General features: G+C 42.9%; 2 protein-coding genes across 4 annotated transcripts in view; both read right to left on the bottom strand.

The window, feature by feature from the left end:
* LOC133609197 (vasoactive intestinal polypeptide receptor 2-like) overlaps positions 1-17,244 on the bottom strand; it is a 31,825-nt gene extending 14,581 nt beyond the window's left edge. Inside the window, exons 1-4 of one of the 2 annotated variants that reach the window (XM_061964703.1) lie at positions 17,052-17,244; positions 10,773-10,872; positions 10,592-10,699; positions 3,173-3,273 (exon numbers count right to left, since the gene is read on the bottom strand). In XM_061964703.1, the coding sequence (XP_061820687.1) occupies positions 3,173-3,273; positions 10,592-10,699; positions 10,773-10,872; positions 17,052-17,090 (348 nt within the window). In that variant the 5' untranslated portion in view covers positions 17,091-17,244. Of the gene's footprint in view, positions 1-3,172; positions 3,274-10,591; positions 10,700-10,772; positions 10,873-16,423; positions 16,554-17,051 lie in introns of those variants that run through there. The other variant, XM_061964704.1, reaches the window with a different exon arrangement.
* Positions 17,245-21,923: 4,679 nt separating this feature from the next.
* LOC133609392 (disco-interacting protein 2 homolog C-like) overlaps positions 21,924-22,500 on the bottom strand; it is a 78,761-nt gene continuing 78,184 nt past the window's right edge. For both annotated transcript variants that reach the window (XM_061964944.1, XM_061964945.1), the window contains exon 37: positions 21,924-22,500. This exon is cut by the window's right edge and continues 1,157 nt beyond it. The gene's annotated coding sequence lies outside the window, so the exon portion shown is untranslated.

Below are 22,500 nucleotides of genomic sequence, written 5' to 3'. Positions count from 1 at the left end.
CATATGTGGGTAACCCCCCCGCCCCCTCTAGGGGAGACCGAATGCAATGGATGTCGAGTGGGTCTGACATAATAGTGAGAGTCCAGTCCATAGTGGATCTAACATAATAGTGAAAGTCCAGTCCATAGTGGATCCAACATAATAGTAAGAGTCCAGTCCATAGTGGGGTCAGCAGGAAACCATCCCGAGCGGAGACGGGTCAGCAGCGCAGAGATGCAAACAAAACAAACAAAAATAGTTTGTTTTGTATGATTTTGCAATGCAACTGTGAGTAACAGGTGACGAAAGGCGGCCACCACAGATAAAACAATGTTTGTCAACACTTAAATTATTGTAACGTCTGTGGAGACACTTAAAGGAGGACAGGAATTCCATCGGTCCCTTTATTTGTCGGCCATAACCACAGCAAAACAATGTGTAAAATACTTTTATCTAGCAAAACTGGTCGTTGTCTACCGTACAAACCAAGCCAAAAGCAACTCTTTGTCATCTGTTATATCTGCTTGCTCTCTCTCTCACCTGCACCAACACATACACTATAGCAATTAGCCACTGGTGCGTTTATGGCCACACAAAAAGTTGGACAACTCCAACACTACACGTAAAGTGTAAATTTCAGGTCGTTTTACTATGACTCCTCAATCAGATGTGTGTTTATTCTACTGTCATTTGTTAAGAATGTAATTTTTTGGATATTAATCATGAAATGATGGTACAGGACTACATAGTTGCTAATAAAAATATTTATTTTACGGACAGAAAGTTAATAAACACTTCATCTCATGCAACATGTGAATGTTTTAAGGGGAACTAAATGTGATCTCTGAAAAGGGTACACAATCTTTCCAAAGCAGGACCCCCACCCAGGCATAAAATACTATAGTGCATAGCTGATTAAAAAAAAACAATATCTTAGTGGGCCAAATCACAAAAATTAGAAAATAATCTCTTGAAATTGACTAGTAACTTGATTATAATAATAAAACATTTAAATTGTTATGTCAGGTTTGAGACAAATGTGCTGCTGGTATGACCTCAGTGTGTACGTCTGTATTCCACTGAATGCTCAGAGTGTTTGTGTGTTTGCTCACACACGTGAAAAATTAGAGGGAACATTGACTGAGGACCATTTAGAAAAAAAAATTCTAATGAAATATGACATGATGGTCAGAATACAGCACTACAGCTGTCCTCTTACAGGAAGTTTCACCACTCAAATGTTAAAGCAAATCCTGCATCTTCTGTGACATTACTGAAAACTGCTATTTAGCAGTAATGAAGTTGTCTGCAACTCCAACTACCATACTCACCTTCGTTATGGGGACCAGGTGGAAGTGATTAACTATACATGGAAGAAGTGTGAGCAGAGCAGCGAGTGCAATACCAGTTACAGCCCGATGAGGGGGCTGCTGTGCAAATGTCTCACACTCAAAACTAACCAGTAAACATGTTCAATGGGCCAAAGCTTAAAAATCACTTAGGCATCTTCAGAATGGATCTGACTATCATTTAAAAAGGTTTCCCCTTAGGGCTGTGGTCCCTAACCTTTTTTTTTTTTTTTTTCATAAAGAAATACAATCATGTGTGCTTACGGACTATATCCCTGCAGAATGTATTGATCTATATTGATATATAATGTATATATTGTGTTTTTTATGTTGATTTAATAAAAACAAAATTCATTTATTTTTATTTTATTTCTTGTGCGGCACCGGTACCAATCGGTCCGAGGCCCGGTGGTTGGGGACCACTGCTTTAGGGGACCTGTTTTTTTGTCCCCATACCGTCAGAGATCCCCTAAAGGTGACTGTGTAAACAGAGCCATGTCCCCATTAAGTAAGCATTTGTCACACCGCGGTGAGGGATGTCTTGTCTTGGGTTTTTCTGTCTTGTGATGTGCATGTTTTAGTTTGAAAAGTAACTCTCCTCTCGTTTCAGGTCACTTGCCCTTCCTTTTGTGTCATCAGTCTGACGTCATCCCGGTTCCCTGATTGTTTCCACCTGTTCCCTATTACCCTCATGTGTCTTATAAGCTCACTCCTCCCTTTGTTCTGTGCCAGATTGTTTCGTTTATTCGTGCTCTCTAGCATCCATGCCCATGTCCATGCCTTGTCTTGTGCTTATGTTCTTTGATCCTGAATCCCTTCGTTGCTATTTTGAGTTTTCCTTTCTTCCTCCTCAGCAGAGTGATTTTTTGTTATTTAGTTTATTCAGCCGAAGTGGTGAGTTTCAGTTATTTTTCATTCTTTCCTCACATTTTTGAGTGACAATTTTTGTTAAAACTTTATTAGATTAGATAGTGTAGAATTTTTCATAGCTGTTGTTTCTTCCTCCTGTTGGAGCGTTTTTTGTTTATACATTTTATAGCATATACGGCGTCAATTATAGTTCGTCTTTGCTTTTGTGTTTTCCTCCGTTCGGAGTGATTTTTGGTTGTTCCTATTTTTTTTCGGAACCTTTTTTGCCGATTAGTTTTTGGTTAAAATAGATATTGTAATCCTTGACTTTGGAGGTGAAAAGGAAGCTGTCAAAATAAAAGCCTGTCTAAGTTCCCTACTCTGCATCTGAGTCCTATCTTTTTTACACACACACACGACTCTATCTCATCTGGAGTGATGCACTTGAGGATGTTCGTGACTGAAATTGATCTTCATGTTGTCTCGTTATGACGCTGTCTTTTTAAATGCGATCATGTGACCAGCGCCTGGCACAAAGATGGTGGTCGGCATCCCACTCTGCACCTTAAAGCAGAGCCAGTGGGCGCCTGGCCCCAACTAAACACGTTCCAGATGGAAAACCTCACAGCAGGAAGCAAACAGAAGCTGAAATCTCACTCACACACACACACACACCTGATGGATCTGGAGAAGCTCACATGCCAGCTGTGTGTGTGTGTGTGTGTGTGTGTGTGTGTGTGTGTGTGTGTGTGTGTGTGTCAATTCATCATGTGATCCAACATGGCGTAAGAATGTATTTGTTGACATCATAGAAACCTCCGACCTACATTAGCGTCTCGCTGTTTACTCAGGCGACCATCCTTCACAGCCATACAGGAAGTGAGCGCTTTACCCGGGGGCCATGTTGGAATCAAGGCTAGCGCTAAAAATGTCCCATACCTCACAAGTGCGTTTTAAACATGGCGCGGGGTCGTCATGGCAACAAACCAGCTCACCTGGTCAGGTTGGTCCTCCGTGGTGTTGGACGAGCAGGCCACGGCGATGACGGGGTAGACGTCCGACCAACCTTCCTGTGTGCACTTCCTGCTCAGGTTCCCTGCGGGGGGGACACACACATCAGGACTGACAAAAATTTCTATCTAATCAAAAAACCAAACCCCAAAACTCAAAATTGCGCTCTAGCGCCCCCTAGGAAGAAAACACAGACAAAACTGCCTGTAACTCCCAGTAGGAATGTCGTAGAGACATGAAACAAAAACCTCTATGTAGGTCTCACTTAGACCTATATTTCATACACTGACAACCCCCAGCAAAAATCAACAGGAAGTTTGCAATTCCCCCTTCAAAACAAAAGTTGAGTAAAAACAGTCACCTTTTTTCAAACATTATCTCCTCTGAGCGCGTTTGTCGTGTCGGCTTCAAATTAGCACAGGAGAGAGATTGAACCCTTCTGATTAAAAGTTGATGAAAGAGTTTTAATTACTGCTCCGGTTTGGATTTTATGAGCCCTCAAAGTCGGTCCCGTCCATCGCTGCCTGCAGCTTTAATTTTGAATTTGTTGTTGTTGCCTGTGTGTAGTGTTTTACCGTATTTTTCGGAGTATAAGTCGCTCCGGAGTATAAGTCGCACCGGCCGAAAATGCACAATAAAGAAGGAAAAAAACATATATAAGTCGCACTGGAGTATAAATCGCATTTTTGGGGGAAATTTATTTGATAAAAGCCAACACCAAGAATAGACATTTGAAAGGCAATTTAAAATAAATAAAGAATAGTGAACAACAGGCTGAATAAGTGTACGTTATATGAGGCATAAATAACCAACTGAGAACGTGCCTGGTATGTTAACGAATGGTTGTCCCGGGAGATTTTCGGGAGAGGCATTGAAATTCGGGAGTCTCCCGGAAAATTCGGGAGGGTTGGCAAGTATGCCTGCTGTGCTCTGCATGTTGGGATCACAACAAACCATCCTCGACGCTTTCCGACTTCTACAAAGCAATGAACTACCTGCTGCCACCTACTGATATTTGAGTATTACTGATGTGGAGTATTACTGATGTGGAGTATTACTGATTTGGAGTATTAATGATACAGAGTATTACTGATGTGGAGTATTACTGATGTGGAGTATTAATGATACGGAGTATTAATGATACGGAGTATTACTGATGTGAAGTATTACTGATGTGGAGTATTACTGATGTGGAGTATTACTGATAGAGTATTACTGATATGGAGTATTACTCATATGGAGTATTACTCATATGGAGTATTACTGATGTGGAATATTACTGATATGGCGTATTACTGATATGGAGTATTACTGATATGGAGTATTAATGATATGGAGTATTACTGATATGGAGTATTAATGATATAGAGTATTACTAATATGGAGTATTACTAATATTGAGTATTACTGATATGGAGTATTAATGATATAGAGTATTACTAATATGGAGTATTACTAATATTGAGTACTACTGATATGGAGTATTAATGATATGGAGTATTACTGATAGAGTATTACTGATGTGGAGTATTACTGATTTGGAGTATTAATGATACGGAGTATTACTGATGTGGAGTATTACTGATGGAGTATTAATGATATGGAGTATTAATGATACGGAGTATTAATGATACGGAGTATTACTGATGTGGAGTATTACTGATGAGGAGTATTACTGATATGGAGTATTACTGATGTGGAGTATTACTGATGTGGAGTATTACTGATAGAGTATTACTGATATGGAGTATTACTCATATGGAGTATTACTGATGTGGAATATTACTGATATGGAGTATTACTGATATGGAGTATTACTCATGTGGAGTATTAATGATATGGAGTATTACTGATAGAGTATTACTGATATGGAGTATTACTGATGTGGAGTATTAATGATGTGGAGTATTAATGATGTGGAGTATTACTGATAGAGTATTACTGATATGGAGTATTACAAGATTACTCTACACAGCACAGGCACTAGACAACGCCACATTGTTATGATTATTGATTTGCAAAAAATATTTTTTGGACCAATTAGGTGAAGTTGCATAATCTCCCACGGCACACCAGACAACATCTCACGGCACACTACGCGGCACAGTGGTTGAAAATCACTGCTTTAGAGCAACGGAGTCAAGAGTGACACTTTTCTTTTTTTGCCTGAGGTTAGCTAGCTGGCTAGCATCAAGCTAGGCAAATATTTACATCTGGCCGCTGCTCGTGCTTTATCGGAAGCCTCAGCGTTGGCAGAGCGTGCTCGCTGAACGTGCTTTTGTAAACAACTTGATTTATTCCCAGACTGCGGCCGCAAGCTGGCCGTGCCCCACTCGAGCTGAGACGACCTGTGACCCCCGGTTTTAGTCAAATGTGTTGTTCAAAAATGTGCCTTGATACTGAAATTTGGACAATTTAAAAGCTCTTTTAAAATCTCTACTGTGGCCATTTTGTGTGTGAATTTAATGCCAACTCTTTCTGCACTCTAGAAGTGCTATTATGTACTTTATACATTTAAAAAATCACTGGTGCAACATAGTAGATGTCATATATCAACATACTTGCCAACCCTCCCGATTTTCCCGGGAGACTCCCGAATTTCAGTGCCCCTCCCGAAAATCTCCCGGGGCAACCATTCTCCTGAATTTCTCCAGATTTCCACCCGTACGACAATATTGGGGGCGTGCTTTAAAGGCACTGCCTTTAGCGTCCTCTACAACCTGTCGTCACGTTTGCTATTCCTCCTTACAAACAGCGTGTAGTCACATAATATATGCGGCTTTTACACACACACACAAGTGAATGCAATGCATACTTGATCAACAGCCATACAGGTCACACTGAGGGTGGCCGTATAAACAACTTTAACACTGTTACAAATATGCGCCACACTGTGAACCCACACCAAACAAGAATGACAAACACATTCCGGGAGAACATCCGCACCGTAACACAACAGAACAAATACCCAGAACGCCTTGCAGCGCTAACTCTTCCGGGACGCTACAATATACACCCCCCGCTACCGCGGCAGGAACTGTGAGACTAGTCAGGATAGAGGGAAATATGAATGCAGCAATGTACAGAGACATACTGTGTGAAAACCATCGCTGCCCATCCGATCCGATGAAGAATGGGCGAAACTGCCCGAAGATAGGTGTGCCAAGCTTGTGGCATCGTATTCAAAGATACTTGAGGCTGTAATTGCTGCCAAAGGTGCATCAACAAAGTCATGAGAAAATGCGGTTAATATTTATGTACATGTCATTTTTTTGTTTTTATACATTCCATCCATCCATCCATCTTCTTCCGCTTATCCGAGGTCGGGTCGCGGGGGCAGCAGCCTAAGCAGGGAAGCCCAGACTTCCCTCTCCCCAGCCACTTCGTTCAGCTCCTCCTGTGGGACCCCGAGGCATTCCCAGGCCAGCCGGGAGACATAGTCTTCCAAACGTGTCCTGGGTCTACCCCGCGGCCTCCTACCGGTCGGACGTGCCCTAAACACCTCCCGAGGGAGGCGTTCGGGTGGCATCCTGACCAGATGCCCGAACCACCTCATCTGGCTCCTCTCCATGTGGAGGAGCAGCGGCTTTACTTTGAGCTCCCCCCGGATGACAGAGCTTCTCACCCTATCTCTAAGGGAGAGACCCACCACCCGGCGGAGGAAACTCCTTTCGGCCGCTTGTACCCGTGATCTTGTCCTTTCGGTCATAACCCAAAGCTCATGACCATAGGTGAGGATGGGAACGTAGATCGACCGGTAAATTGAGAGCTTTGCCTTCCGGCTCAGCTCCTTCTTCACCACAACGGATCGATACATTACTGAAGACACCGCACCGATCCGCCTGTCGATCTCACGATCCACTCTTCCCTCACTCGTGAACAAGACTCTGAGGTACTTGAACTCCTCCACTTGGGGCAGGGTCTCCTCCCCAACCCGGAGATGGCACTCCACCCTTTTCCGGGCGAGAACCATGGACTCGGACTTGGAGGTGCTGATTCTCATCCCAGTCGCTTCACACTCGGCTGCGAACCGTTTTTATACATTCGCTAAAGAAAATTAAAAAAAAAAACGTTCACATTGTCATTATGGGGTATTGTGTGTAGAATTTTGAGGACAAACATGAATTTATTCCATTTGGAAATAAGGATGTAACATAACAAAATGGGGCAAAAGTGGATACGTTCCGGCTGCACTGTGAGGCAATTTTGCAGTCAGGAAGCTAACACTTAAAGGGGAACATTATCACAATTTCAGAAGGGTTAAAACCATTAAAAATCAGTTCCCAGTGGCTTATTTTATTTTTCGAAGTTTTTTTCAAAATTTTACCCATCACGCAATATCCCTAAAAAAAGCTTCAAAGTGCCTGATTTTAACCATCGTTATAAACACCCGTCCATTTTCCTGTGACGTCACATAGTGAAGCCAATACAAACAAACATGGTGCATAGAACAGCAAGCTATAGCGACATTAGCTCGGATTCAGACTCGGATTTCAGCGGCTTAAGCGATTCAACAGATTACGAATGTATTGAAACGGATGGTTGTAGTGTGGAGGCAGGTAGCGAAAACGAAATTGAGGAAGAAACTGAAGCTATTGAGCCATATCGGTTTGAACCGTATGCAAGCGAAACCGACACGACAGCCAGCGACACGGGAGAAAGCGAGGACGAATTCGGCGATCGCCTTCTAACCAACGATTGGTATGTGTTTGTTTGGCATTAAAGGAAACTAACAACTATGAACTAGGTTTACAGCATATGAAATACATTTGGCAACAACATGCGCTTTGAGAGTGCAGACAGCCCAATTTTCATCAATTAATATATTCTGTAGACATACCCTCATCCGCTCTCTTTTCCTGAAAGCTGATCTGTCCAGTTTTGGAGTTGATGTCAGCAGGCCAGGGAAGCTAGGGTAGATATTCTTCTCTTGATCATCTTCGGTGGCATAAGGGACGGTGTGAGCCAAGACATCCAGGGGGTTTAGCTCGCTCGTCTGTGGGAACAAACTGCCACCATTGCTTGCCGTGCTACCGAGGTCCTTTGTCCCTGAATTGCACACACACTCCGGCAGATTCAATGGGGGTCTGGCGGCAGATTTCTTTGACTTTATCGTTGGAAATGCATCTGCTTTGAGTGTCGCAGGATATCCACACATTCTTGCCATCTCTGTCGTAGCATAGCTTTCGTCGGTAAAGTGTGCGGAACAAACGTCCAATTTCTTGCCACTTTCGCATCTTTGGGCCACTGGTGCAACTTGAATCCGTCCCTGTTCGTGTTGTTACACCCTCCGACAGCTGATTTGACTCGGTGTTTGAGAAAATGGCGGATTGCTTCCCGATGTGACGTCACGTTGTGACGTCATCGCTCCGAGAGCGAATAATAGAAAGGCGTTTAATTCGCCAAAATTCACCCATTTAGAGTTCGGAAATCGGTTAAAAAAATATATGGTCTTTTTTCTGCAACATCAAGGTATATATTGACGCTTACATAGGTCTGGTGATAATGTTCCCCTTTAATGACGAGCTGCTAACAGCAGCTAGCTAGCTCCCAGCTAACCAAGGAACACTCGTGTGCAACGTTCCCTCTAAGGTGCGCGCCTGTGCAATTGTGCACTGCTCAAGCGTCCTCTGCGCAAGGCAAATTGATGCCACGCACAAAATCAAAAAAAAATAAATAAGCGCATAACAATTTTCGACACAAGGACACGACAGAGAAAACTGTTTTGTCATCATTGTTCAAATATTGTAACGTCTGTTGAGACGCTTTGAGGACATGAATTCCAACCATCACTTTACTGAGCAAAACTCTTTGTCGGCCATAAACACATTACCAAAACATTAGTAAAAAAAATTATATCTAGCAAAAGTGGTTATTTTCTGCAGTACAAACCAGACCAAAAGCAACTTTGTTATATCAACAGCAGCCGCTCGCTCTTTCTCACTTGCGCCAACACTTGCACATATGGCACTTAGCCAGTGATGTGTTTACAGCCACACAAAAAGTCGGACAACTCCAACATCACACATAAAGTGTCATTCCAGGTCGTTACACTATGATTTACCAATCAAATGTGTGCTTATTCTAGTGTCATTTATTAGAATCTTAATTTATAAATATTAATTATGAAATGCTGTTAGTATATTAAATAAATACTACAGATGTCCGATAATATCGGCCTGCTGATATTATCGGCCGATAAATGCGTTAAAATGTGATATCGGAAATTATCGGTATCGTTTTTTTATTATCGGTATCGTTTTTATTATTATTTTTTAAAGCAAATATTAAATCAACATAAAAACACAAGATACACTTACAATTAGTGCACCAACCCAAAAAACCTCCCTCCCCCTCATTCACACAAAAGGGTTGTTTCTTTCTGTTATTAATATTGTGGTTCCTACATTATATATCAATATATATCAATACAGTCTGCAAGGGATACAGTCCGTAAGCACACATGATTGTGCGTGATGCTGGTCCACTAATAGTACTAACCTTTAACAGTTAATTTTACTCATTTTCATTAATTACTAGTTTCTATGTAACTGTTTTTATATTGTTTTACTTTCTTTTTTATTCAAGAAAATGTTTTTAATTTATTTATCTTATTTTATAAAAAAAATTAAAAAGTACCTTATCTTCACCATACCTGGTTGTCCAAATTAGGCATAATAATGTGTTAATTCCACGACTGCATATATCGGTATCGGTTGATATCGGTATCGGTAATTAAAGTGTTGAACAATATCGGAATATCGGCAAAAAGCCATTATCGGACATCCCTAATAAATACTAATAAAAATATATTTGTTACAAACAGGAAGTTGCAGGAATGTACACATGATCCCCTGCTTACATCTCATTGTGCAACATGTGAATGTTTTAATGGGAACTAAATGCAACGTCTGAAAGGGGTACAAATTATTTCCAAAGCAGGACCTCCATCCAGACAAACAATACAAGTACACAGTTCATGAAAAACAATATTTTTTGTTATTGTCATTGTAAGTGGGCCTAAACACTTATATTAGAAAATAACCTCATGGAAATGACTGCTGTCATTTGATTATAATAATAAAAGAATGTTGTCTGTCTATCTGTGTTGGCCCTGCGATGAGGTGGCGACTTGTCCAGGGTGTACCCCGCCTTCCGCCCGAATGCAGCTGAGATAGGCTCCAGCACCCCCCGCGACCCCGAAAGGGACAAGCGGTAGAAAATGGATGGATGGATGGAGATTTAACTTGTTATTTAGTCAGGTTTGGGACAGGTGTGCTGCTGGTGTGTGCACGTCTGATGTTGCTCACATGGGCTCCACTCAATGCTCAGGGAGTTTTTGCCTTTGCTCACACACATGAAACATTAGAGGGAACATTGCTCGTGGGTGCGTTCTGACTTGCCGTTCTTTCCAAACAAGTGCAGGAGAGGTGACGGGCAGGGGAGGGTCACCACTTCGCCCACCGCCGCGCTGTCCCAACACGAAACGTTGTCCCACTCGCCGTCACATCCTGTAGCGTCACAGAGGACAATTATTATTGTTACTGGTATCATTTGACTGTAACAGGTGATGGCCAGGTGCACCTGAGGGGGGCGCTGTGGGCCTCTGCAGGCGAGCGTGACACTCGTCGCTGGCTCGCTTCATCTCCCAGGCGAAGTGGCAGTGAGGAAACCTTCCATCAGCCTGTCGGCGACGGGAGGAAATAAATATTTGGAAAGTGACGTTTTCACCTCCCGGCCAGAAAGACATGGACGCCTGCTACAGTCAAAAGTTCACTTTGATAAACGCAGCTTTGTGGACTAAAGTTCATGTGTGTGTGTGTGTGTGTGTGTGTGTGTGTGTATGTGTGTGTTCTTCCAGGTTTCACAATAAAAAGTCACATTGGAGATGCAGCAGATGTTACACTTTTATCACATAAATAAATGAATTGATTCTTGCAAGAAATCTATGCATTTTTTTTGTTAGTACGTCAACTTTCAGTGTGTGTTTACACCAACACTCGACAACAGTGAAGGCCTGTCAGTGTGTTTAACACACCATTCATGTGTGTGTGTGTGTGTGCGTGTGTAAACAGTAGGTTGGTGGACACTTGAAATGATAAAGTTTTAGCAGCCAGCGTGAAGATAAAGTGGAGCAAACATTAACTAGAAGCACTAACATTGCTTTAACGCAGCGCTTACCAATTATTTTCTGTCAGGCCCCCCCAAGGGATGGAATGTTTTTCACGACCCCCCCTGAAGATTTTTCTCTTTCATCTGTATTTTTCAATATAGTTTTTTTTACTAACACTAAAGATGCTATTACACCATTGGCTCGCCCCCACTATTTAAGAAGCACTGCATTTAACGAGCTGTTTGGAACTTGCTCCGTTAAATTCTTTTGGAGACTAAATAATTTTCACGCCCCCCCCTCAAAAGGAGGTTTATGATTGTTTTTTTTAATGCATTCTAACTTGAGATGTCCGATATTATCGGCCGATAAATGCTTTAAAATGTAATATCGGAAATTATCGATATCGGTTTCAAAAAGTAAAATGTATGACTTTTTAAAACGCTGCTGTGTACACGGACGTAGGGAGAAGTACAGAGCACCAATAAACCTTAAAGGCACTGCCTTTACGTGCCGGCCCAGTCACATAATATCTACGGCTTTTCATACACACAAGTTAAAGCAAAGCATACTTGGTCAACAGCCATACAGGTCACACTGAGGGTGGCCGTATAAACAACTTTAACACTGCTACAAATATGCGCCACACTGTGAACCCACACCAAACAAGAATGACAAACACATTTCGGGAGAACATCCGCACTGTAATACAACATAAACACAACAGAACAAATACCCAGAACCCCTTGCAGCACTAACTCTTCCGGGACGCTACAATATACACCCCCCTCTACCCCAACCTCCTCATGCTCTCTCAGGGAGAGCATGTCCAAAATTCCAAGATGCTGTTTTGAGGCATGTTAAAAAAAATAATGCACTTTGTGACTTCAATAATAAATATGGCAGTGCCATGTTGGCACTTTTTTCCATAACTTGAGTTGATTTATTTTGGAAAACCTTGTTATATTGTTTAATGCATCCAGCGGGGCATCACAACAAAAGTAGGCATAATAATGTGTTAATTCCACAACTGTATATATCGGTAGATATCGATATCGGTAATTAAGAGTTGGACAATATCGGAATATCGGCAAAAAAAAACCATTATCGGACATCTCTACTTTTAAATAGAAGTTTACTTAGAGCGGAGACATTGGGAGCTCCATTTTTCCGCCCTTAAAATCCGATAAATAACCATTCAAAAAGCGCCAACAGTACTCCATTTTCATTTCCTGACTTGACTCAATCAATCAATCAATGTTTATTTATATAGCCCTAAATCACAAGTGTCTCAAAGGGCTGCACAAGCCACAACGACATCCTCGGTACAGAGCCCACATAAGGGCAAGGAAAAACTCACCCCGGTGGGACGTCGATGTGAATGACTATGAGAAACCTTATATTAACCAAGTAGTAGTGATATTGTTATTATAAGAGCTAACGCAGACAAACTATTTAGTGATTCAGCTCGGTCGCCGTGATCTCTTCCGTGCCTCCCTACAATGTTGGCGTTAACGCACTTTTTGGTAGAGGGGGTGTATTTTATAGCGTCCTGGAAGAGTTAGTGCTGCAAGGGGTTCTGGGTATTTGTTTTGTTGTGTTTATGTTGTGTTTATGTTGTGTTACGGTGCGGATGTTCTCCCAAAATGTGTTTGTCATTTTTGTTTGGTGTGGGTTCACAGTGTGGCGTATATTTCTAACAGTGTTAAAGTTGTTTATACGGCCACCCTCAGTGTAACCTGTATCGCTGTTGATCAAGTATGCGTTGCATTCACGTGTGTGTGCATACAGAAGCCGCACATATCTTGTGACTGGGCCGGCACGTTGTTAGAATGGATGAAAAGCGGACGTGATGACAGCTCGTAGAGGACGTTTAAGGCACGCCCCCAAGACTGTGGTCCGGGTGGACTACGAGATATAATGACTGATGAACACCTTCGCTCGATAATGAAGGTTGCCTCAGCTCAGAGCCTGAGCCCCGACATTAATGAACTAGCATCCAAGAAAAGATGGCAGGTATCTGGCTTGGGCACATCAGATTAGATCAGTGTGTTGCAAACTCAGCAACCTAAATGGTTGGTTTATTCATTGTTATTTTATTTTCTAATTTATTAGCCTGTGGAAAAAGTCAATGTTGATATTTACCTCAGAAGGCTGCAAATAGAAAAGAGGCATTCAATTTTTATTTAAATTGTATTTGATATGCCATTGATATATTTAAATTATTATTATTATTATTTGAAACTCGATTTTGCATGTCACTATAAAGTTATATAAGTTCAATATTTAATGCAAAACTTGTTTGGGTCCCTATTAAAAGGTTAATTTGTTCAACTTTGGCCCGCGGCTTTGTTCAGTTTTAAATTTTGGCCCACTCTGTATTTGAGTTTTACACCCCTGCTCTCCATCTACATTTCCTTAGCTGCCTTCTTAAACAAATTTTAGTTTCTTCTTGTCGACCATTTATGCACTTGAAAATGTTCTGTTCTTTTAATTAGTGAAACAAATAAACAAGTCTTCATTACAATTGTTACTGTTTTTATTGAATGGCTTCTGGGTTGTATCCCGCGCTTTGAGACTGGCGCATGCGTGATACTGGTTTCCAATCGCATAGTCCAGGTGTGTTAGTCCGAGTTTTCAAAAAACCGAACACGATTGGATTAAGGTGTTTCAGTGAGTTGTAGGAGGCTCATTTAGAGCCAAACTATTTGAAAAATCGAAGTAATTTAGCGCATGGACGCGTGCTAACTCAGCAGGTGAGACTAGTAATGACACTTATGAGAAATAGTATTGATTGATTGATTGATTGAAACTTGTATTAGTAGATTGCACAGTACAGTACATATTCCGTACAATTGACCACTCAATGGTAACACCCCAATAAGTTTTTCAACTTGTTTAAGTCGGGGTCCACGTTAATCAATTCATGGTAGTTTTCTTGAGATGGGAGACGATATCTTAACAACAATGACTCAAATGAGACAATGAGGTGCTCGTTACAAAATAACTTTCCTTGAGATGTTAAAGTACTTGGAAAGAAGGAAGATGATGAGAAAGTGACGTCATGCATGACATGAGAAAGTGAGGACGCTGATGAGACAATGACTGCAGGAGGAAGAAGGTAAAGTTACTACAAAATACGCTTACTTGCCAACCTTGAGACCTCCGATTTCGGGAGGTGGGGGGAGGGGGGTGGGGGCGTGGTTAAGAGATATATATATATATATATATATATATATATATATATATATATATATATATAAACTCCTGCCCCAAGTGGAGGAGTTCAAGTACCTAGGAGTCTTGTTCACGAGTGAGGGAAAAGTGGATCGTGAGATCGACAGGCGGATCGGTGCGGCATCTTCAGTAATGCGGACGCTGTATCGATCCGTTGTGGTGAAGAAGGAGCTGAGCCGGAAGGCAAAGCTCTCAATTTACCGGTCGATCTACGTTCCCATCCTCACCTATGGTCATGAGCTTTGGGTTATGACCGAAAGGACAAGATCACGGGTACAAGCGGCCGAAATGAGTTTCCTCCGCCGGGTGGCGGGGCTCTCCCTTAGAGATAGGGTGAGAAGCTCTGCCATCCGGGGGGAGCTCAAAGTAAAGCCACTGCTCCTCCACATCGAGAGGAGCCAGATGAGGTGGTTCGGGCATCTGGTCAGGATGCCACCCGAACGCCTCCCTCGGGAGGTGTTTAGGGCACGTCCAACCGGTAGGAGGCCACGGGGAAGACCCAGGACACGTTGGGAAGACTATGTCTCCCGGCTGGCCTGGGAACGCCTCGGGATCCCCCGGGAGGAGCTGGACGAAGTGGCTGGGGAGAGGAAAGTCTGGGCTTCCCTGCTTAAGCTGCTGCCCCCGCGACCCGACCTCGGATAAGCGGAAGTAGATGGATGGATGGATGGATGGATATTTATATATATATATATAAGAAATACTTGACTTTCAGTGAATTCTAGCTATATATATATATTTTATTATATATATATATATATTTTATTATATATATATATATATATATATATATAAATAAAATAAATACTTGAATTTCAGTGTTCATTTATTTACACATATACACACACATAACACTCCTCTACTCATTGTTGAGTTAAGGGTTGAATTGTCCATCCTTGTTCTATTTTCTGTCACTATTTCAGAACACACACATAATACAAATGTACATTATAAAATCAATAAGAAAACGGGAGCTCTAATTTGGGAGTCTGAATTAGGATCAGAAGTTCCTATATAAACATTGCGCACTCATGTCGCCATTTTGTATTGATTACTGCAGCTGTGCACTGGATTCATTCACAAATACAAACTACAACTCAAACACTTTAGAGTTAGGCTCAACCATCAGAATGTGTACTTAAACTTATAAAGATCACATGGATATTATTCAGTGAGTTGATTCACCAAAACTAACCTGTTATACATGAGGAAAAAGCACACAGGACGTTTCAATTGTTCACAGACTGGTCGCACTCATCAGAATGACAAGACACTTCCGGTCTGCAGGTGATAGCATTCAATTGGGAAGAAACGCCCTACTGCCCCCTACTGACCAATGTGAATACTGATAAATGTGTAATGACAGCTCCAAAAACTAATTCAAACCACAAAATAAACTAAATAAATCAACACAAAAATGTGACACATTATGGGTGGGTCACATATGCATGTACAACAGGCTGTCAACACGTCACTCAGGTCCGCATGGAGCTGGAGGGGGCGTGGCCTCCAGCTCCGCCTGAATTTCGGGAGATTTTCGGGAGAAAATTTGTCCCGGGAGGTTTTCGGGAGAGGCGCTGAATTTCGGGAGTCTCCCGGAAAATCCGGGAGGGTTGGCAAGTATGAAATACGTGAATATTAAATGTTATTATAAATGTTACTACGTGACATATATGCCTACATAATGTACATCAAACCCTAATGGAGGTGGTTGGATGTTTTTTTAGGGGCTTTTTTAGGCAGAATTGAAAAGCACCCATAGGCTCCATTGTAAGTGGACTTTTGATCAAATGTATTTAATATTTAGAATGCAAAAAGAAAAATCCATCATGTCTTTCAAATTGATTGTGAACGATTGGCAAAATTTGAAAAAAAAAAGTGCACTTACCCTTTAATAAACCTGCTTCATTATCTTCCATCTCATTCGGGAGTCCGAATTCTACATTTCCTTCGCTGCCTTCTTAAACAAACCCCAGTTTCTTTTTCTTCCTACCATCTATGCACTTGAAAATGTTCTGTTCTTTAATTAGTGAAACAAATAAAAAGTCTCCATTGTTACTGTTTTTATTGAATGGCTTCTGCTTCCGGGTTGTATCCCGCGCTTTGAGACTGGCGCATGCGTGATACGAGTGACCTGGTTTCCAATCGCATAGTCCAGGTGTGTTAGTCCGAGTTTTCAAAAAACCGAACACGATCGGATTAAAGTGTTTCAGTGAGTTGTAGGAGGCTCATTTAGAGCCAAACTATTTGGAAAATCGAAGTAATTTAATGCATGGACGCGTGCTAACTCAGCAGGTGAGACGAGTAATGACACTTGTGAGAAAAAGTAGGTCCTCGTAAAAATAATTCCTTGAGATGAGACGATGTTTTAACAGGTGGGACCAATTAATGAGAATTTTTTTAAGCACATGAGTGAGACAAATGTCATTCTGGTGAGAAGATAAAAAGTATTAGGGAAGAAGGAAGATGAGAAAGTGACGTCATGCATGAAATGAGAAGATGAGACAATGACTGACCTCATGCAGGAGGAAGGCGAGCAGCAGGAACTTCCTCATCTTCTCCTCCAAACAGATGCTTTCTTCTGCGTCTCATGCATAGATAAGTCAAGGCGTTCTCATGACAAGTGTTCTGTTTTTTTTAAAAGTAACTTTCCCGTGAATGTTCACTCCAGAGCCGCGCAAAGGTGTGCACTCCCAAGAGTGACGCACTCAGGTCCACTACTGGTGCGCGTCCCCGTCGCAGGAGCGTGTCGAGCGCGCACCCCGCCTCCAGACACGGCAGCACAGCGGCCTCTGGCGGACAATGCGGGTGGTGGTGACGACTTTACCCATCCAGCCCATCGACATCATGGGAGAGGAGGTGGAGAGGGTCTCAGAGTGCAAGTTCCTGGGCGTGAACATCTCAAGCAACATGACCTGGAAAAGCAAATCATTTTCAACCCATATTCAGTTGAATATACAAAGACAAGATATTTGATGTTCAAACTCAAACTTTTTTTTTTTTGCACATAATAAATAACTTAGAATTTCATGGCTGCAACACGTGCCAAAGTAGTTGGGAAAGGGCATGTTCACCACTGTGTTACATGGCCTTTCCTTTTAACAACACTCAGTAAACGTTTGGGAACTGAGGAGACACATTTTTTTAAGCTTCTCAGGTGGAATTCTTTCCCATTCTTGCTTGATGTACAGCTTAAGTTGTTCAACAGTCCGGGGGTCTCCGTTGTGGTATTTTAGGCTTCATAATGCGCCACACATTTTCAATGGGAGACAGGTCTGGACTACAGGCAGGCCAGTCTAGTACCCGCACTCTTTTACTATGAAGCCACGTTGATGTAACACGTGGCTTGGCATTGTCTTGCTGAAATAAGCAGGGGCGTCCATGGTAACGTTGCTTGGATGGCAACATATGTTGCTCCAAAACCTGTATGTACCTTTCAGCATTAATGGCGCCTTCACAGATGTGTAAGTTACCCATGTCTTGGGCACTAATACACCCCCATACCATCACAGATGCTGGCTTTTACACTTTGCGCCTATAACAATCCGGATGGTTCTTTTCCTCTTTGGTCCGGAGGACACGACGTCCACAGTTTCCAAAAACAGTTTGAAATGTGGACTCGTCAGACCACAGAACACTTTTCCACTTTGTATCAGTCCATCTTAGATGAGCTCAGGCCCAGCGAAGCCGACGGCGTTTCTGGGTGTTGTTGATAAACGATTTTCGCCTTGCATAGGAAAGTTTTAACTTGCACTTACAGATGTAGTGACCTACTGTAGTTACTGACAGTGGGTTTCTGAAGTGTTCCTGAGCCCATGTGGTGATATCCTTTACACACTGATGTCGCTTGTTGATGCAGTACAGCCTGAGGCATCGAAGGTCACAAGCTTAGCTGCTTACGTGCAGTGATTTCTCCAGATTCTCTGAACCCTTTGATGATATTACGGACCGTAGATGGTGAAATCCCTAAATTCCTTGCAATAGCTGGTTGAGAAAGGTTTTTCTTAAACTGTTCAACAATTTGCTCACGCATTTGTTGACAAAGTGGTGACCCTCGCCCATTCCTTGTTTGTGAATGACTGAGCATTTCATGGTATCTACTTTTATACCCAATCATGGCACCCACCTGTTCCCAATTTGCCTGTTCACCTGTGGGATGTTCCAAATAAGTGTTTGATGAGCATTCCTCAACTTTTATCAGTATTTATTACCACCTTTCCCAACTTCTTTGTCACGTGTTGCTAGCATCAAATTCTAAAGTTAATGATTATTTGCAACAAAAAAAATGTTTATCAGTTTGAACATCAAATACGTTGTCCTTGTAGCATATTCAACTGAATATGGGTTGAAAATGATTTGCAAATCATTGTATTCCGTTTATATTTACATCTAACACAATTTCCCAGCTTATATGGAAACGGGGTTTGTAGATCAGGCTGATAACCTGCTCCTGTCCTTCTATCGCTGCTCCGTTGAGTCAATACTGACCTACGGCATCTCCGTGTGGTTTTCTAGCTGCACGGTGGCAGAGAGAAAGAGATTACAGGGGGTCATAAACGCGGCCCAGAAGATCACTGCATGTCCTCTTACATCTCTAGAGGACCTGTATAAGAGACACTGCAACAGGAGAGCAAACAGCATCCTCAGGGACTCATCCCACCCAGGTCACCACTGGCTTGAATCTTGCCCTCAGGGAGGCGCTATAAGACCATCAAAGCAAGGACAAATAGACTGAAAAACAGTTTCTATCCTAGAGCTGTTATTGCCCTAAACTCTGCACTTACCTGAACACTCACCACTTTATCACTTGCTTACCTCTGATGAAGATCTACTGTGCAATATGTTTTTAAATTTTAAATGGTTCTATTATTGTTGTTGTCTTAAGACTATTTTATGTAGGTTTGTTTTAAAAGCACTTAGCTGGATTGCTGTCCAATTTCGTAGTTTTCATACAATGACAATAAAGGTATTCCGAGTCTTTTAATGGTCACGTGACACGTGCCAACAAATAACCGGGGGGAGCCTGGTAGCCAATCAAAGCACTTTATTGCACTTGTATAGTGTGACGTGAGCTAATAGGAGCTCTTATAAAAGTGTCATTTCATCTTTTTTAGTCTTTTTAGTGTACAAAACAAGTCACACACATTTGTACCGTACAAAATCGACACTATTTACATACAATACACACGCGGGCGCGCGCATACACACACTTGATGGGACTTTCTTTGTCGCGGCTAACTTTGCACGCTCGCATCGCTAAGATAGCTGATATGCATAAAGACTTCTGTTTCTTCCGCCGTGGTGTGGAAATCAAAGACACAAAGTCGTGCTCTAATTAAAATCTTCTACACGATCTGCTGTGTCACAGTCTGGAGTACCGCTAACTACGCTAACAGCTCCAAGCTAGCCCAGACGACGCCACTTTTTTTTTTTTTTTTTTTTTTGGGGATAAACTGACAATATTCAAGTGTATTTATTCCATAAATATTTCATCCTCTGCATTCCTTTTTAGACTTTAATAAACATCTGAGTTAGTGCACATAAGAGCGAAAGAGTTGGACTAAAGACGGAAAGGATAAAAAAAAAAAAAAAAGTAGCTGAAAATTACAAGAAACTGTGCAAAAGTGTCAAATCAACTTTAAAGTGTGAATAATGTAACGGATAGTTTTTAATTATTCATTTTGATGATTAACCAATAATAACAATAAAATCACAATAGCAGCGAAAGCAGAGCAGCTAATTAGCCCCCATGCTAACGTAAATGTCCAATTTTTTTTTAGTTTTTTCCCCCCAGGCTTGTTGCTCTGTCAAAGATAAAACTGTTTCTTTTTAGCTCACTCGCAATTCCGGCCAAGAGGAACGTCGCTTCGGGTCGTTTATTGCTACAGTGTTAGCTTAGCAGTCAGCAGCTTCCTTTGGACGGCGGTGCGCAAAACTGAACGTCATTTTTCTGTGAACTTCCCCACACCTGGCGCCCTTTTTTTGGACGTTTTAGAGCAGGCCTGGGCAAATTAAGGCCCGGGGGCCACATGCGGCCCGTTGAGCTTTTCAATCTGGCCCGCCGGACATTCCCAAATAATTTTTTTAGATCTTTAAGATGTAAAGTGTAGCTCCTATTTCTGGGGCTGAGGTTGCTGAGGTAGTTAAAAAGCTCCTCGGTGGCAAGGCCCCGGGGGTGGATGAGATCCGCCCAGAGTTCCTTAAGGCTCTGGATGCTGTGGGGCTGTCTTGGTTGACAAGACTCTGCAGCATCGCGTGGACATCGGGGGCGGTGCCTCTGGATTGGCAGACCGGGGTGGTGGTTCCTCTCTTTAAGAAGGGGAACCGGAGGGTGTGTTCTAACTATCGTGGGATCACACTCCTCAGCCTTCCTGGTAAGGTCTATTCAGGTGTACTGGAGAGAAGGCTACGCCGGAGAGTCGAACCTCGGATTCAGGAGGAACAGTGTGGTTTTCGTCCTGGTCGTGGAACTGTGGACCAGCTCTATACTCTCGGCAGGGTCCTTGAGGGTGCATGGGAGTTTGCCCAACCAGTCTAAATGTGTTTTGTGGACTTGGAGAAGGCATTCGACCGTGTCCCTCGGGAAGTCCTGTGGGGAGTGCTCAGAGAGTATGGGGTATCGGACTGTCTGATTGTGGCGGTCCGCTCCCTGTATGCTCAGTGCCAGAGCTTGGTCCGCATTGCCGGCAGTAAGTCGGACACGTTTCCAGTGAGGGTTGGACTCCGCCAAGGCTGCCCTTTGTCACCGATTCTGTTCATAACTTTTATGGACAGAATTTCTAGGCGCAGTCAAGGCGTTGAGGGGATCTGGTTTGGTGGCTGCAGGATTAGGTCTCTGCTTTTTGTAGATGATGTGGTCCTGATGGCTTCATCTGGCCAGGATCTTCAGCTCTCACTGGATCAGTTCGCAGCCGAGTGTGAAGCGACTGGGATGAGAATCAGCACCTCCATGTCCGAGTCCATGGTTCTCGCCCGGAAAAGGGTGGAGTGCCATCTCCGGGTTGGGAAGGAGATTTTGCCCCAAGTGGAGGAGTTCAAGTACCTCGGAGTCTTGTTCACGAGTGGGGGAAGAGTGGATCGTGAGATCGACAGGCGGATCGGTGCGGCGTCTTCAGTAATGCGGACGCTGTATCGATCCGTTGTGGTGAAGAAGGAGCTGAGCCGGAAGGCAAAGCTCTCAATTTACCGGTCGATCTACGTTCCCATCCTCACCTATGGTCATGAGCTTTGGGTTATGACCGAAAGGACAAGATCACGGGTACAAGCGGCCGAAATGAGTTTCCTCCGCCGGGTGGCGGGGCTCTCCCTTAGAGATAGGGTGAGAAGCTCTGCCATCCGGGAGGAGATCAAAGTAAAGCCGCTGCTCCTCCACATCGAGAGGAGCCAGATGAGGTGGTTCGGGCATCTGGTCAGGATGCCACCCGAACGCCTCCCTAGGGAGGTGTTTAGGGCACGTCCGACCGGTAGGAGGCCGCGGGGAAGACCCAGGACACGTTGGGAAGACTATGTCCCCCGGCTGGCCTGGGAACGCCTCGGGATCCCACAGGAGGAGCTGGACGAAGTGGCTGGGGAGAGGGAAGTCTGGGCTTCCCTGCTTAGGCTGCTGCCCCCGCGACCCGACCTCGGATAAGCGGAAGAAGATGGATGGATGGATGGAGTGTAGCTGCCATTATGATGTGCAGTGATGTTTTCTAATGACCGTAAGTCTTCAACTTTACTAAGTATTTCAATGCTTGGAATCTGCGCTTCTGGATGATATACCAGTTACTATGGTAATCTAATTAGTTACTATGGTAATCTAATTAGTTACTATGGTAATCTAATTAGTTACTATGGTAATCTACGTCACAGCAGCTCAGACGAGGCACCAAGCAGTGTGGGCGGGAAGCGTTTCCACAGAAGCGGAAGGAGATTCTCACAACAAAATTCTAAAGCTTAGTGATTTATAGAATAGAATAGAATAGA

This window comes from Nerophis lumbriciformis, linkage group LG07, assembly GCF_033978685.3.
Source record: "Nerophis lumbriciformis linkage group LG07, RoL_Nlum_v2.1, whole genome shotgun sequence".
Taxonomy (NCBI): Eukaryota; Metazoa; Chordata; class Actinopteri; order Syngnathiformes; family Syngnathidae; genus Nerophis; species Nerophis lumbriciformis.
Note: the sequence above shows the minus strand (reverse complement) of the source record. Positions and strands in the feature narration are given on the sequence as shown.